Source organism: Hibiscus syriacus, unplaced genomic scaffold (assembly GCF_006381635.1).
Source record: "Hibiscus syriacus cultivar Baekdansim isolate YM2019G1 unplaced genomic scaffold, ASM638163v2 tig00110847_pilon, whole genome shotgun sequence".
NCBI lineage: Eukaryota > Viridiplantae > Streptophyta > Magnoliopsida > Malvales > Malvaceae > Hibiscus > Hibiscus syriacus.
The window spans coordinates 704,914-722,806 of record NW_024062888.1 but is presented as its reverse complement, the minus strand read 5'-3'; the positions used below and the strand labels follow the sequence as shown (position 1 = coordinate 722,806).

Below are 17,893 nucleotides of genomic sequence, written 5' to 3'. Positions count from 1 at the left end.
AATATTATTGAAAACATTTAATATTTCGATATAACAAATAAGTATATTTGTTCGAACCATTTTCATGTTTGGATTCAAATTTGACAAGTTAAATTTCACTGCTTCAATTTGTTGCTAAAACTTTCATAAATGATCATCCATGTCCACGACATTAATTAAGGATTTCGTTAGGGTGCAATGCCCTTGATCAATGTCATTTACACATTTTAATTAAGACACGTAGATTCCTCTAGTTTTCCTTCATGTTAACTATTTCATGGATGATTGTATTTTTCATGTTTTATTCTTCAACTTCAGCTTCTTTGTCTTTGTCATGCTCGATGACTGAACATAAGGCTCTTGACATGCCTTGATAATGCATCGAACGTGCGAGTCGTCCATCGAAATCTTAATTAGCGAACTCTTCGTATACTTGGGATATCCTGAAGCCAAAAGGGCTTGATACATCCTGCAAGAGAACACAACAAATCAATCCATCCAAGGAGACGACTGGTTGATGAAATGGTTAGACATAGACTTTAAAAACAAAACAACAAAGCCGAGAAAAGAAGACTGAGGGAGGATTACTAACCTTAAGAATGTTAAAACATTGAAACGAAGGCTAGATGCCTGATATTCACTCCAAATTAAAAGAGAGTTCTGTAAATCTTTTGCGTTTGCGCAAGAAGTAAGGAGAAAGTCGAGACTTTTACGAGAAGAGGTAAGGCCAAATTCATCCTTTATGGCTTGAAACAAAGCCATGTCAAGCCTTAAATCATTAGGCTGTTTCTCAGCAATTACACAGAATATCTATTCAATCAAGAGATGGAACCATGTAAGGTAAATGCATTCAGATAAACACACGAGATAACATATTAATGAGAGGTGCAGAAAAGAAAAAGGCATAAAATATTTGCCAACCAGCATTTGTAAAAACTCGCATACATTTGGAGATAGAAAGCCCCCTTGTTGTCTTCTAATGACCGAGTGCAACTACCAAGAGTTCAAGCTTCTTTTTCGAGTTTCAACCATACTAAGATGGGTAAGGGAATTACAAGCAAGAAGTATACACAAAATCAAGAAAGAGAATAGGAAAAAACCTCGTCGAAAACAGCTTCCATAGCCAAATCATCGGTACGAAGCTTATCATTAAGCTGCTTGAGCAAATCAATAGCCGATCTAAGATCAAACAATCAATTAACAAAATGAAGATAAAAGATTACTATATATAAGGTTTAATGCACTAGGCATCATCCCATTCAACGCAAGAGCTGATACGAGCACACTCTTGATTTCATTTATGCTGCAAACATGCATCATTTTGTCCAAGACTATCTAAAATATAAAATAAATCCCTTAAGACCATAAGAGACATCAAAATGGGTATAATGCATAAATTGTACTTGAAATATGTTCCATATAATTAGGTACTCACAAAGAATTTCTTTATGTACGTGAGTTACATTCATTAGTTTGACATGCTTATTTAACAGATGAGAAGTATACGACTTCTATAGCTGCTAAGTGTTAAATGCATACGTACCTGTTTTGCCTTCTCAATTTGCCCACAAGTGCATATGCATTTATTTGTGCCATAAAAATATGCTTTGTAACTGGAACTCCAGTACACTTCATTTCTTCGCAGTACTACAAGCAATCACCAAATTACTGCATCACTTCAAGTGAAATCACAAGAGACGTGTCTTTTAAGAATTTCATCAATGCCAATTGCCAAACCATCAATTCCATTAAAAGAAAAAATGGCAGACTTGCAGAGCACAACAAAAATGAATTTACTAAGAACAGATTACAGAAAAACAACCTTTTCCTTTTGCAGGGAATAAAGGTACATAGATATGTATACCGACAAGTTGTTCGGGTTTTAGCTATTATTAATGCTTAAGCTTGAGTTGAAAAAGAAGCCTAATTTAAGCTTAACTCGAATGGTTTACACTCGTAATAATAATCAAGCTTGTCAAATTCAAGGAACAACTCCCACACCTTTTCCTGAAGGACCACTTAAACAAACCAAAAGAAGGAAAAGTAAATGCTCAACCATTTCTGGATAACACTTCAAATCCCTTCCATTAAAACAAAAAATGACATCTCTTTTGCCATTTGTTCTTGCTCTGGATTCCTTACAGACCTGTGAATGACACCTTCTATTCTAGCATGCACCGGTCAACATTTTATAGTTTAATCAGAGTTGGTTAAGCTTTAATCGCTGTGTTTTAGAATAATTTTATCCGTCTCTTGGATAGGTTAGCTTTCACAATTGGATTCTTTGGATTTTGTTCATCTTGCTGTCTTTTGAAAAACTAACGTTAATGTTTGATGCATACATGTAATTTGTTGTCAGCTGCGGAATTGTTACAGAATTCCGATCATAAACTCTTAACAACTTGAAATATTTAGTTTTTTTTCTAAAAAAATGATATCAGATACATTGAAACGAGACATGACAATGATGGAATGGATATTGTTTGGGAAGAATCAAATTAGTAAAAACAGCACATCTGTGGGAACCTTATTAGTCAATGGTGGTCACCGACAAACAATTTCTAACAAAGGAAGAAACTATGTTCACGGCTAAAATTTGCATATAATGATTTTGATTAAAAGAACAAATTGAAAAAAAGATACCTTTGTGGACGAGCTTGGTTTTCTTACATAGCTTTTTTGCCAGCGAGTGGCTTTGCAAAGGGAGCGAGCTAAATTCTTCTTCCTGTCTTCCTTCTGCTGCGATGACCCGGCAACCGTTGACGACTACGAACCGAGAGCGCACAGCTGGAGGCTAGAGCGGTGGAGCGTGAGGAAGGAATGAACGTTTTACGGTTTAGGGATTTCAATTTTGAGAACACAAACCCATAACCAAGAAATATGTTGAAAATAAAAATTGAAATGTGAACGCCATAAGCAAATATCTAAGCCAAATCGAAGAAGAAGATTTCAGCAGAACGAGGGGGAGAAGGCTATTTTAGACAACTAGAACGGGAATAAGCAAATTCCTAAAGGAGATGGGATAGACATTCCCGAGAAAGCAGTAAAATAATTTACTGTCGGTATTAATTTTTTACTGGCACTTAGTAATATAGCCCATCCAAGGTCATTTTCCTTTAACCTGAAAAATATTTCTATTGACCGGAAAAATATTTTCCTCTGACTAACCACTTTTACATAAACCAAACAAGAGAAAACGGGGAAAATAATTTCCGTAAATTGTTTTTCCCAAACAAACGGACCAGTTCACTAAAACTAAAATAATGAAAATAAGTAAATAATATTTTCTTAACGTCACTCGTAAAATTCTAATATATAAAATAAAATCTTAATTTAGTTTTGGAATTTGTATTAAAAAAAACTTAACCATCATTTTTTATAGAATTATACATCAATTAGTAATCTTTAAAATAATGGATATATAATATAATTCTTAGTTCCAACTTTTTAAAATTCAATGCACTTTATAATTTAAAATAAAGATTTATTATTAATTAAATTTATTGATGATAGATTTTCACATAAATATTTAATATTAATAAATATAGGACTAGATCGTTTGAAGAGAGAAATCAAATGTTATGATTAACATTAAGTAATGAAAAGATATTCACTGGGAAAAAAAACAAAGAGTTAATCTCAACCTTTGATTTTTTCCATTTAACTATCTTAAAAGTGTGTAAAATTTTTAGGTTTACACAAGGTTCTAGTGTATTAATAAAAAAGAATACACTAGGTGTAAGTGGATCTTTAGGGATGGGAATGGGTCGGTTTTGGGTCAGATTTCGGTCAACCCGACCCAACCCAAAATTATTCATCCTCTACTCCACCCGAAAAATGTACACCCTCCACCTCGACCCATCCGACCCGACTTTTTGAGATAAAATCTGAAACCGAACCGCAATAATATATTTATTAAAAAATATTATTTTTATTCAATAAAAAATAGGAATTTAATCTAAAAAATAATATATATATGGGTATTATTATAACTGTCCCTAAATATATAAGGTAAAATTATATTTTTAGGGTCGGATCGAGTTGGGTATTTTCACCTTAAACTCGAACCCAACCCGACCCGAACATAACGTCTAAAAAAACTGACATGAGTCCAATTTTTTTTCTTAAAAAGAACTCAACCCAATTGAGTCGGCTCAGGTCAAAATCTGTCGAGTTCGGAACTCGTATCCATCGCTATAAATCTTAACCCATAAATATATTATCATAAAATAAATAATTATAATTTATTTTAATTTTAATTTGAATATTACCATATAAATATATTAAATTATTAATGCATGTTTAGCTATGGTTTCGTGTTTGAGATCGGATGTAGGTCAGGCAGGGGCAATATCAGTCTCTGGCAGGAATCATTACGAGTTTTGATTTTCTCATGCAAGGATTTTATTGAGTTCAGATTGTAGTTGTTTTGAGTTTAGATTTTCTAATATTCATAGCAGCTTAGACTTGGATTTGGATCATCACCGCCAAACACCCATGGTTTGCTAACTCTGTTGGTAGCACGTTAGCACAATAATGGTTAAGGGTGAAATATGTTGGTCAAAACATTTAATATTTTTTTTGTATAATTTCTAAAATTTAATTTATTAATAAATTAATTTAGATTAAATGTTATATCAACGATGGGTTTATTATGGAATAATTTTCTCAATTCAATTTATTTTTTTCATATCAATATGATTTTTTACGTAAAAAGACTTAATTAATATTTTTAGAAAAATATAAAAGCTTATATATATATATGACTTAATACCACAATAAGTGTCCGAACTATACTCTGATTCCTAAATAAGTGTCTAAATTATTTTTATACTTATCCAGATGTTTAACGTTACAAACATTATCCATTTAGGTGCTCGGTTCGAACATCCGTTAAAAAAGCCCCTTAAACAACACGTGTCACAATCTAGTAATTTTAGAAATTTATTTAAAAAACTTAAAAATATTTTATTTTCGAAAAAGGACCATTTTTTTAAAATATAAAATAATTTAAACTCCTTAAATCTCTTATTCTAGTACCACCTATATGCAGGCGACTAACCACCCATACGTTACCAACCACTCTGACCAGTCATAACCTATCATCTTAAAACCCAAAAATTTCATATCCATAAACTTTAATCCCTAATTCCTAAAATCCAAAATAACCAATCCCTTAAATTCCTTTGGTCTATCATGGTAATTGATTGTTTATCTTACTGTTTATCCGGCCCTTTGGTCATTTGGTCAACCGTTTGGCCATAGAAATGGAAATAACGAAAGGGGAGGAGAGGGAGAACAGGGAAGGGAGAGATGCACGCGGGTTTTATTTTTTTATTTTTTTATTTTTTTAATAATATTTTTATTTTTTAAGATTTTTTTAAAATTTAAGATTATGACATGTATCACTCAACGGGTCATTTAATGGTTGTTACGGTCGAAGCATCCAAATGGATAATATTTGTAACGTGAGGTACTTGGATGAGTTAAAAAATAGTTTAGACACCCATTTGAGAATCATGGTATAATTTGGACACTTATTTCGGTATTAAGCCGAGAGAGGGAGAGAGAGAAAGAGAGATATACCCTAAAGTAAACTGATTAAGGGCTTTAATTATTTATATTTCAGTATATATATATATATATATATATATTTACTGAAACATAAAGAAGAAATCAAGAAGCAAACAAATTTCAAGCAACAGTGAATTAGGAATACCTCCCGTCATCATTTTATGAAGTTAAGAGAAGAAAGATTATAATGATAATATTTAATTAAATATTTGCTAATTTTATGAGATAAAAGAGAAGAAAGATGATCAATAATACTTAATGTTTTAAGGATTTAAGGTTAACTTTTTGTAACAATTCATATTTAAGTAATTTTGGTATAGATGGTTGGATAGTCATTAAATGATTCATATGATACTTTTTTAGATAAAATATTACATGTTAACATATTAGAGGTTTGATCAATAAGAGATCATTAGATTTACAGATTTCGACTTATTGAAATATAGATGCAAAATTTTATCACTTTAACTGTTAATTATGGATTGAATAGAAAGACCACTTAATTTATTTTATGACAACAAAATTACAATATTTTATTCTATATATAATAGGAATACCTTAAAATCTAAGCATATAGATATTAAGTTTCTGATTGTTAAATAAAATTCAGAGTGATTAGGTGTTTATAAGAATAGTGAATAGATTTGACAATAGGAGGACAAAATAATGAAAAACCACCAACAATCAAAATCGAATCGAACATCGTAAAAAACTATCTTCAAATGAAAATCACATATCCAATCATCATTTTATGAAGCTAAGAGAAGAAAGATAATAATGATAATATTTGATTAAATATTTGCCAATTTTGTGAGATAAAGAGAAGAAAGATTATCTATTATACTTAATGTTTTAAGGATTTAAGGTTAACTTTTTGTAACAATTCATATTTAATTAATTTTGGTATTTATGGTTCGATAGTCGTTAAATGATTCATGTGATACTTTTTTAAATAAAATATTGCATGTCACATATTAGAGGTTTGATAAATAAGAGATCATAAGATTTTGAGATTTTGACTTGTTGAAATATGGATGCAAAATTTTATCACTTTGAGTGTTAATTATGGATTAAATAGAAAATTCACTTAATTTATTTTGTGACAACAAAATTATAATATTTTATTCTATATATAATAGGAATACCTTAAATTCTAAGCATATGGATATTAAGTTTTTGATTGTTAAAGAAAATTCAGAGTGATTAAGTGTTTATAGAACATATTAGTAAAAAACTCATAATTGTGCTTTTACTAAGGGATTATTACCCTATATATTTCACGAGCAGTTGGTAAAATTTGATCTTAGCTATGTTTAAAAATGAGTAGTTGGAAATAGGCATGTTTGATTCATATAGCATGTAGTTTTCATGCTACACTCCATAATTGATCTATGTCATTTGATTGTATTTGTATATGTGATTGTTAATGGATCTAGTCATGATTAATACGATGAATATTACTTTGATCCTATATATGTAGTTGATAGATGAGATATTTATAAACTACATATTACATGCTAGCATATTTTGAGCTCATAACATTGTACATTTCCCAAGAAACATATGTTGCCAAAGTGAGAGATAGTTGGATTAAATTATATAATTATGAGTAGAATAAAGTATGGTAGAAAATTAATTGACCGATTATATTACATGTTTCATAGGTATTAAAGTGTAGGCACCGTAAGTGGTATTTATAATTTGAAAAGAGGCATAATTATAAATACTTAATAAATTGACCTAATATTAATTCTATATAAAAAGGTAGTGGTCTCTAAGAAATAGGTTAACTTGTATTACTCTTATCACCGTCATAGAGTTTTTACGGAAAAAGGAAATCTATATTCTTGGAAGATCACAACCAAATAAAGATTCAAAGATTTCAACATATCAATTAATCCATTTACGCTTTTCCATCTAGTATTTTATTATTGATGATTTGGCATGATTAGATCCTAGTTAGCTTTCATAGTTAGTAAAATTTGGTTATAACATTTTATTTTTATTTTGAATAATATCATATAAATATAATAATGTATGTTTAGTTAAACATCTAAGTTTTTTTTGTTTTGGATCGAATTTAGCTGGGGCTCAGGTAGAGGCGTAAATTAATAAATCATTCGTTGAACTGTTCAAGAATCGTACATGTAACATCCCAAAAATCGGGCTAATGATTAAAGTGTAAGATTTTAAAATTTCATGGTCAATTTTGAAAAAAAATTGAAAAGTTCATGGAGTTAATTTGAAATTATTGGTGTCGGTTGATTAGCAAAGATTTAAAGATGGTAGGGAAAAAAGGTCTTTTAGCAAGAAATGAATTAAAAATTCATTATGGGTGTATTATATACACATGGAGAAAGAGAGATTTTGGGTGTATTAAAAATTATTTGGGGTATGTTGATTATTTGGTGTGATTTTTGTTTCCAAGTGTTTTAGTGAGATTTTGGGTATTGATGAGTATTAAAGTGAGACAAGTTAGTTTTAATAAGTGTATTGTAGTTTAAAGGTCTGAAAGGAGTTAAAAGGAAGGGTTTTAGCTGAGTTTTGGTAAATTTTCGAAATGAAAAAAGTGATTTTTGGGCAAGGGTATCGGTATTGGATGGACAGTACCGATACTTCAAAGCAAAATGGGTGAAATCTGGGGTTGGGTATCGATACTGGAAGAATAGTATCGATACCATAGTAAAATTAGGAGTAACATCGATACCAAGGGTATCGATACTAATGGACTAGTATCAGTACCATTTTTAGAAGTTGAATTTCAGAATGTCGATTGGGTATCGATACTGAAGTATAGTATCGATACTAGGCTTAGGGTACCGATACTATTCAGAATGAAATTGTGAATTAAGTGTTTCTTTTGACTTAAGTTATTGATGATCGATTAATAGTGATTCGAATTCCGATATTCATATCGATCGTATATTTGTGTAGATATCGAACGAAAGCAAGTTCCAGACAAATCGACGATATAAGATTGACCAAGAGAGATATAAGAGTTTTTCTTTGACTAAGCGAGGCTAAGGTGAGTGCATACTACTATATATATTATCTTATGGAAAGAAGACTTGCGATGATTCTATTTCTGATAATTGATTAAAAAAAATGTTTGAAAGTTTATGAAATGATATGATTATATGTTTACATGATTATGAGCATAGTTTTAATTCTGATATTACGTGAACATGCATTATTTATATTTCATGCTATATGATATGATCTACATGATTATATGAAAATGAGATATAAGCTATGTGATATTGAACTACGTGATTATATGAAAATGAGATATAAGCTATGTGATATTGAACTACGTGATTATATGAAAATGTGATATAAGCTATGTGACATGATCTATGTGATTATTTGTCTATGTGATATAAGCTATGTGAAATGCGTAAACGGTAAAGCCCAAAAGTATGTGATATGAGAGCTAAAGGTATACTTGACATGCCAAGAGTCGAGGGTTCTACGCGGTCATTCGGGAAAATTCTATGTGGTCCTTCAGGACATTTCTACGCGGTCCTTCGGGACATATCTTGTAGTTCTTTGGGACATTTCTATGTGGCACTTCGATGCATTTTCTACACGGCACTTCGATTCACTTTATATGAGCTGTGGTGACAACATTACTGCACAACCTCAATGCACTCACATACCTTAAGTTCTCAATGATGTACTATGGGCTATTAAAAGAAATGATATAACTGAACAGTGTATGATGATGATGATATATATATATACACACACACGCATATGCTTTTGTTCTATGATGTGCTCTATGGTTTCTTTATATGATTTTATGAAATGCTTAGAATATGATTAAGTGTTTTAATGTTTTATTATGCACTTTATACGCCTCACTAAGTCCACGACTTAGCATGTGAGTGTTTCACACATAGGTACAAAGAAGCAGGAAGAACAATGCTAAGATTAGTCAAGACAACATATCTCTACAAGAAGATCAGATCAGAAGTGATTTACATAGTATGTCATTTTGTTATACTAAATGTGTTGGCATGTAATTAAAGGTTTGAATTACATATGCTCTAATCATTTTTTTGTAAACATACACTATTATATTTATGTAAATTATTGAGTTTCTATTTTCAAATTAAGTTGAATTCTATTTATTTACTTTTGATCAAAGGTTCCACCATTTTTATACAAATAAAAGTTTAAATTTATAACTATCTTTTAAAAGTAAACAATTTGAAAAGTTAATGTGACACCTTGGATTTGTATATGGGTCAGATACGTGTTGGGGGTGTTACAGTACATATAATATTCGTTTATATAAGCCAAATAAACGAGCATAAGCAAAATTTTCGTGATCATTGAATAAACAAACGAACACGAACAAAGGTGTGCCTGATTCATTTATGTTCACGAATGAGCTCATTTATCGACTCCTTTATAAGCTCGTTTATCAATTCATTTATAAGCTCATTTATCAGCTCGTTTATAAGCTTGTTTTTTCGGTTCTCATTTTTCATTTTTTTTACATTTTAAATATGGGTGAAAATAGGGACTAAATTGGGCAAAATATGAACTTTGGAGTTCAAACTATGAAGTCTAAGGAACTTAGGGACTAGTGAAGTAATTTCACTATTTTTTTTAGCTTGCAAATAAATGAATAGAAAAGAGAGTGTTGGTTGTCGAACATTAACAAATAATAAACTAACATAAACAATTTTTTTCACGAAGGGGCTTAATTAATATTTGTAGTAAAGATTTATCTTCTTATAAGCAGGGAGCAACTTCATGAAACTATTATGAAATAGTCGTAATATCATTCTAAAATTTAACAGAATTGCTATCGTAGTTCTTATGGACTTGTTTTATTATATCTTAATCTACAATAAACATTAATAACTAAATGTTGAAAACAAATTTGAGGTGGATATTTGGGATGCCATCTGAATGAACGTCATGGTATTTTTGAATAACCTTCGGTAATTACGATTAATAACGTAGAGCATTTCGAGAACGTCGACTAGGGTCATCTTGAAGATGATGTGATATTTTAAATTTAGTTGATTTCTTGTAACCCTTAACACATAAATCATTACATTGACAAGAACAAGTATAAGATGCAACAACTCGAGAGGCTCAAACCGAGTTGTCTTTGTATTTGATTTTTCGAGTTCCAATTTTTCTTGAGTTTAGATGATATGAGGATCAAATTTTCTCACATTTAAGTTTTCTTGATCATGAAGTTGCTTGGATCTTGATGGATTCAAATGGATATGAAGTTCTATAAATTATAATAATTAGTTCTACAATTATATAATAATACAAGTTAAATATGTCTTAGAAAAACTAGAAATTTATATAGATACTATTATTTAGATTTAATTGCATATAAGGTCCCTAAACTATGACTCTATTCAAAATTGATCTTTGAATTTTTAAATATTCTATATCAATCTCAAAACTATAAGTCTTATTATAAATTGGTCCTTAAATTTTAAAATATTCTATATCAATTCTCAAATTATCAGTATCATTATATTTTAATCATTTCATTAACGAGTCATTAACTCTAATATTTTTTAGATTTTTAGAATATATCCCACGACCTTCTAAAAGATTTGTGTTCATTACATTCTAGAAAAAATTAATAAATTTGTGAAGGTCCTGGGAATTTTCTAGAAGGTCACGAGTTTAATTCACAACATCAAGATATTTTTTATGTAAAAAGATTTAATTAATAAATCTTAAAAAATACAAGGGATCCATATATATATATATATATATATTGATTAATTTTTTATTTTTTTATGTTTAGGTAACTATATATGCAAGGATATACATTATACTTGACAGAATGTAAGTACCAATGTAACCCCCTCAGACCGATGCGGGTAAAGCGATCCGATCTGGAGTGTCACATTAGGGCCACCGGAGCGACCCACTGTAAAAATAACATAAAATTTAAAACTTTTCTTAAAACATGTAACGTATAAAATCATTTATTAGTATTCAGAAATAAAACAGATTTTCAGACTCGTATATAAAACAAAATACAATTACATGCCCCCTAATCACATGTATCATACTCTGAAAACAACGCCGAAAGAACTCCCTTACTGTTGTCGATAGCTGCACTGGTACAATTCTTTTAACCTGCAATGTTGAGTAATAGAGTGAGCTTCGGAAAGCTCAGTAATACAGAACTACCAAGTGATGCTAAATGACATGCAGATAAATGTGAAGGCATAATTTCCTTATTGAATCAAACTTATACCAGTTTGCAAGATAATTTGGGATTCCATTAGTAGTTCATCGAGTAGAAACCATGAAGATCACAGTTTATAGGAAGCATTCATAGTATCACGTTTTTATGAGATCGAATAAGATGTCTAGTGTGTTCCAACAGTACAATAAAATCATAGTAGGTACAATAAACGAGTAATAGTTCAGTAAATCATCATAAAATCATAATGAAGTTTCACTTTTGAAACTCGTAGTTTAAATCATTTTAATGTACACCTTCCGCAGTTCCTCAGAACTACGTCCGTAGGGCTTACCTTAAGTACACAACAAAAAGGAAGCCGTCTAAGGATAGGCTTTGGGCCTGTATCCTTAGGCCCGTAAGTCCATAGAGCTTACCCTAAGCACACAAAAAAAGGGAGCCAACCTAATGGAGTATCTTGGGGCCCGTGAGCCTACCCAAGAGTCACATTAGGTCCGTAATCATCGTTATCATATATCAGTGAAAACCAATAATCATATATCAGTCATAGTCCATAAACCATCACCGTAAGTCGGTGCATCATAAAACAGTAACCATAGATTTTAGTGTACCTCATTTCAAAATAGATAAAACTATTATATAGTACATAGGGAACACACTAGAGGATCCAAGTATTTTTCAAATGCATTTTGTAATTATCGGTAAGGATAACATGAAGCTTGTGCAATTTGATCAGATTCTAAGAATAAGGTCTTATTGGAGAGAATCAATTATTAACCGATCTAATCAGACATTTAAAGTTGATACTTTAGAATTCCACTATGATTCATGTACATTAGGAAAGCGTTCCAGAATGCCCAGAGTGATTTGAGCTAATAAATGAGAAACGAAGCTTCAAGACATTTACAATCCATGTTAATCGATCGGTTTATCAAACAATTCGAACTGAATAAGCTCTCTGAACTAATGCATGTGGACCCGTCAATTTACTGCCTTTTTAGAGTTTTTACTCTTTAATACCAAAAATTCTTGTCCATAAATCATCTTCATAATCATTGCTGAATAGATCTTCCAATAGTCTTTATTTCATTTCCATATTTCAACGATATCAGAAAATACATACGTGCTTGATTCATGTTTTATGACCCATAAGGATAATTCATCATGTAAGTTCAACAGTGTTCCCAAACTCATCAAATCACCTATTTAATCCTCAGTCATTGAGGTTACTCATTTCGTTTATCAGTCAAGTCTATCCCGATTACTTCAGAGCTTTCTAGATAATCCAGACGTTTCTGAATTTCATATATATATTGTACTTTTGTTTAATTTAATTTGGTCTTTGTGGTTGATTTTTCTAACAAATATCCATTTCTTATTATCGAATGCGACCTAGAGTTGAGTTGAGCTGAGTACTTTCAAAATTATCATCGAACCACACTTGAGAAGACGAACACACATTCAAGTAACATCTATAAATTTCAGGTACTGACATATACACTAGCATTGATTGCTCGACTTAATATGTGATCCATAACTTTTAAGAGCAGTACCATATCCATGTTTATTTAGATTCCTTAATTAATCCAACACTTATTCTAATTTTAGGTCATAAGGGTATTTTGGTCATTCTGGTGCCCAGTTTCATTCCATTCTTTTCAGAGCTCGAGGATATCCAACCATTCATGAGCTTGGTAATATTCTTGAGTCTTTTTCATTACAGGGGTATTCTGGTCATTTTACAGATCCAGTGTATTTCAATTCTTTTCTTCAATTTTGTCTTATTATTTAATTCCAACTTATCATTTATTCCAGACCTTTCAAATAATTCTGACAAAAGAGCACCCTCGATAATTTATTCTTAACTCGAAGATTTTCAGATCGATTGTCTTCTCAGAAGTTACCAACAGGTTATCAAAAATTTTCTGTACAAAGACATGATCTTAACAATTAAATCCGTAATTCATTGAGTTAAGTACAAATCCTAAAAGAACTTTCTCATTCAGGGTTAACTCGAGCTATTTTTACCTTTCAAGGGCATTTTCGTAATTTCTTAACCAGGTGATTTCGGTATTAACTCTTAACGAGCATACTTATAATTTAAAGATCCTATGGTTAGTTGTTTCCTCGAACATTCTCTGATCTTTAAATGATTCCTTAACAGACTTCTAGTATCTTGCATAATCCCTATTGGGGTTAAAAACCGGTTATCCATAATTTTCAAGTAAAACTAACATTTCTTATGCACATCAATAAATTTATCAGATCAATATGTCTTTTCAGATTTACTAATCCACTTCCAGGGACAATTCTTGTCATTTTCCAACATAAGGGTAATTTTGTAATTTTACCTAATTGAAATATTCTCATAATTTTCCATATAAGTACCTTTAACATTTAATCTTTGATGATATAAAATATAAGTTACAAATCCAGGTTGATTTCTTTATCACTAAGCACAGAACTTGTAATTTAATTCTATCAATCCCTCAATTTCTTATAAAAATCATCTGAACCATAATCAATTATTGAACCCTTTCACCGTATTCAGATCGAGTGTAGAACCTAATTAACTACACAAATGAGACCAACATTATCTTAATCATGCATTTACCAATATTCACATGTTCCATAAAGCATAAAGAGATAGTAAAGTATTACCTCGATTTACGTGCAATATTGATAGACCATAAAAATTCCATTCGAACGCCTTTGATCTTCAATTCAACTTCTAATAATTCCTCAGATACATATCAACATAAATTATATAAAAAAACGGAGCTTAATTACGATAAACTGATCGAATCGGGTGATAAATCAATGAAAAACAGCTTACCAGATTCGAAATTTGCGAAACGGACCGCGGATTCGGATTCAGGACATCGAAAGTATAAAATATGACTTTTCAAAAATTTGGAATTTTCTGTCAAAATCAAAGTGAACGGGTTTGACCGGTAATTTTGAGGCCTTCGGCTTTGAATTTCGAAAAACGGACTGCGGAATCGGATTTGGAACGTCGAAAAATGTCAGGATATATATACTCGGTCAAAGTCAAAAGTCGTTTAATGCCCGGTCAAAGCCCGTCAAAGTTTTGGTCAACTTTGGTCAACATCGGTCAATGGTCAACGGTCAACGGGTCGGGTCAGGTCAACGGGTCAGGTCAACTGGTCGGGCCGGGTAAATGGGTCGGGCCGGGTAAACGGATCGGGTCGGGTTGTAACTGGTCAAACCGGTCAAAACAGTTCCAAAACCGGTTAAACCGGTCACTTTTTCCTTTCTCACGCACAGTGACGGCGCGTGGGGGCACGTGAATAGTACCCTGATGTCAGAAAATTCCCAAAAAAAATCCTAAAAATTATTTTAAGCGATTTCGAGATACTTACAAAGCTCTGTTCAAATTTTTAAACGGCAGAGAGCTCAATTTCAACGAATCGAAAACTTTGACCGCTTCACCTCCTCACGCGCCACCGTCGACGGTGACCAAGGATGACACCGGCGGACTCGGAATGATGCAAGGAACACGATGGTGCGGGAGGTGTCGTAAACAGATGCTCGGATCTTCGTGAATCGATGAAAAACCAACTGAAATCGGGTTATTACCGACGATACTTCCGACTGAAATTAACGTCGAACAGCGACGATTTATGACGAAAGATTTGAGGGGTTTTGTTCCTCGCTCGACAACAAACACGATGGTGGTTTCGGTTCGTCGATCGGAGGTCGAACGGCGAATAGATCGGAGTTGGAAGAAGGGTTGTTGGAGAAGTGGAAAATGATAATCTGCAGAAAAAACATATGGGATGGGGGTTATAATTCATTCCAAAAGAAAAGTGGGTAAACTATGAGTTTAGCCACTGAATTTCCTACACTTCTTAAAACGGTCTGCCAATTTTGAAATTTTACAATTTAATCCACCATTTCTTTCAAAAATACCAATTAAATCCACCACTTTATAATTTCTTAAATTTAGCCCCTAAATTGGGGTGTTACAATTCTCCCCTCCTTAAAAAAATCTCATCCTCGAAATTCATTCGTGTCACATAATTATAGAAATGAAACTTCCATCAGTTATTTCATATCTTTCATGTAGCCCTATAGAAATACAGATCCTCCACTAATCCTTAACCAGTTGAGCATACATTCTCATTAGAACTCTCCCTCATTCCAATAAAAGAATCAGAACAAATTTATCCTTGTAGAAACAATTCAACATTGGTTACGAAATTAGGCTCATAGAGCGATAACATATCCTAAGTTCAGTTTTGGAGTTAGATCGTAATTTCTCATATGAGTAACTCTCACATGGCTCGTGTGGTACTTTACAGAATTCAGATAGACGTTACTGATATTTCTTCTTAAAATAACAGAGTCCTAACGGATGAAAACTTAGGTTTGCTCATTACAAATAGGGACTCAGCCCTGGAGTTCCAGCTTAGAGAGGTACGTTTGTAGTCTAGGGGCATGTACTGATCAGACATCTTTTGACATTCGACTGGCCAGTCTATGAAATTTTTTTTGACTCGAACAAAAGCTCTGATAGCATTAAATGTAACCCCTCACACCGATGCGGGTAACCCGATCTGATCTGGAGTGTCACATTAGGGCACCGGAGCGACCCACTGTAAAAATAACATAAAATTTAAAACTCTTCTTAAAACATGTAACGTATAAAATCATTTATTACTATTCAGAAATAAAACAGATTTTCAGACTCGTATATAAAACAAAATAAAATTACATGCCCCCTAATCACATGTACCATACTCTGAAAACAACGCCGAAAGAACTCCCTTACTGTTGTCGATAGCTGCACTGGTACAATTCTTTTAACCTGCAATGTTGAGTAATAGAGTGAGCTTCGGAAAGCTCAGTAATACATAACTACCAAGTGATGTTAAAGGACATGCAGATAAATGTGAAGGCATAATTTCCTTATTGAATCAAACGTATACCAGTTTGCATGATAATTTGGGATTCCATTAGTAGTTCATCGAGTAGAAACCATGAAAATCATAGTTTATAAGAAGCATTCATAGTATCACGTTTTTATGAGATCGAATAGGATGTCTAGTGTGTTCCAACAGTACGATAAAATCATAGTAGGTACAATAAACGAGTAATAGTTCAGTAAATCATCATAAAATCATAATGAAGTTTTACTTTTAAAACTCGTAGTTTAAATCCTTTTCATGTACACCATCCGCGGTTCCTCAAAACTACTTCCGTAGGGCTTACCTTAAGCACACAGCAAAAAGGAAGCCACTTAAGGATATGCTATGGGCCTGTATCCTTAAGCCCGTAAGTCCATAGGACTTACCCTAAGCACACGGGAAAAGGGAGCCAACCTAATAGAGAATCTTGGGGCCCGTGAGCCTACCCAAGAGTCACATTAGGTCCGTAATCATCGTTATCATATAAAAGTGAAAACCAATAATCATTTATCAGTCATAGTCCATAAACCATCATCGTAAGTCGGTGCATCATAAAACAGTAACCATAGATTTTAGTGTACCTCATTTCAAAACAGATAAAATAATTATATAGTACATAGGGAACACAATAGAGGATCCAAGTATTTTTCAGAGGCATTTTGTAATTATCGGTAAGGATAACATGAAGCTCGTGCAATTTGATCGGATTCTAAGAACAAGGTCCTATTGGAGAGAATCAATTATTAACCGATCTAATCAAACATTTAAAGTTGATACTTTAGAATTCCACTATGATTCATGTGCATCAGGAAAGCGTTCCAGAATGCCCAGAGTGATTTGACCTAATAAATGAGAAATGAAGCTTCAAGACATTTACAATCCATGTTAATCGATCGGTTTATCGAACAATTAGAACTGAACAAGCTCTCTAAACTAATGCATGTGGACCCGTCAATTTACTGCCTTTTTAGAGTATTTACTCTTTAATACCAAAAATTCTTGTCCATAAATCATCTTCGTAATCATCGCTGAATAGATCTTCCAATAGACTTTATTTCATTTCCATATTTCAACGATATCAAGAAATACATACGTACTTGATTTATGTTTTATGACCTATAAGGATAATTCATCATATAAGTTCAACAGTGTTCCCAAACTCATCAAATCACCTATTTAATCCTCAGTCATTGAGGTTACTCATTTCATT

At 32.1% G+C, this 17,893-nt stretch overlaps 1 protein-coding gene across 1 annotated transcript; it reads right to left on the bottom strand.

Annotated features, from left to right (window-relative positions):
• Window positions 1-273: 273 nt before the first annotated feature.
• Window positions 274-1,207, bottom strand: LOC120143360 (pentatricopeptide repeat-containing protein At4g04790, mitochondrial-like). Its single transcript, XM_039157702.1, has 3 exons — window positions 1,080-1,207; window positions 572-789; window positions 274-448 (listed from the first exon to the last, which is right to left on the bottom strand). Exons 1-3 carry the CDS (start codon window positions 1,098-1,100, stop codon window positions 274-276), a joined length of 414 nt encoding a protein of 137 aa, XP_039013633.1. The 5' UTR covers window positions 1,101-1,207.
• Between the last annotated feature and the right edge of the window lie 16,686 nt (window positions 1,208-17,893).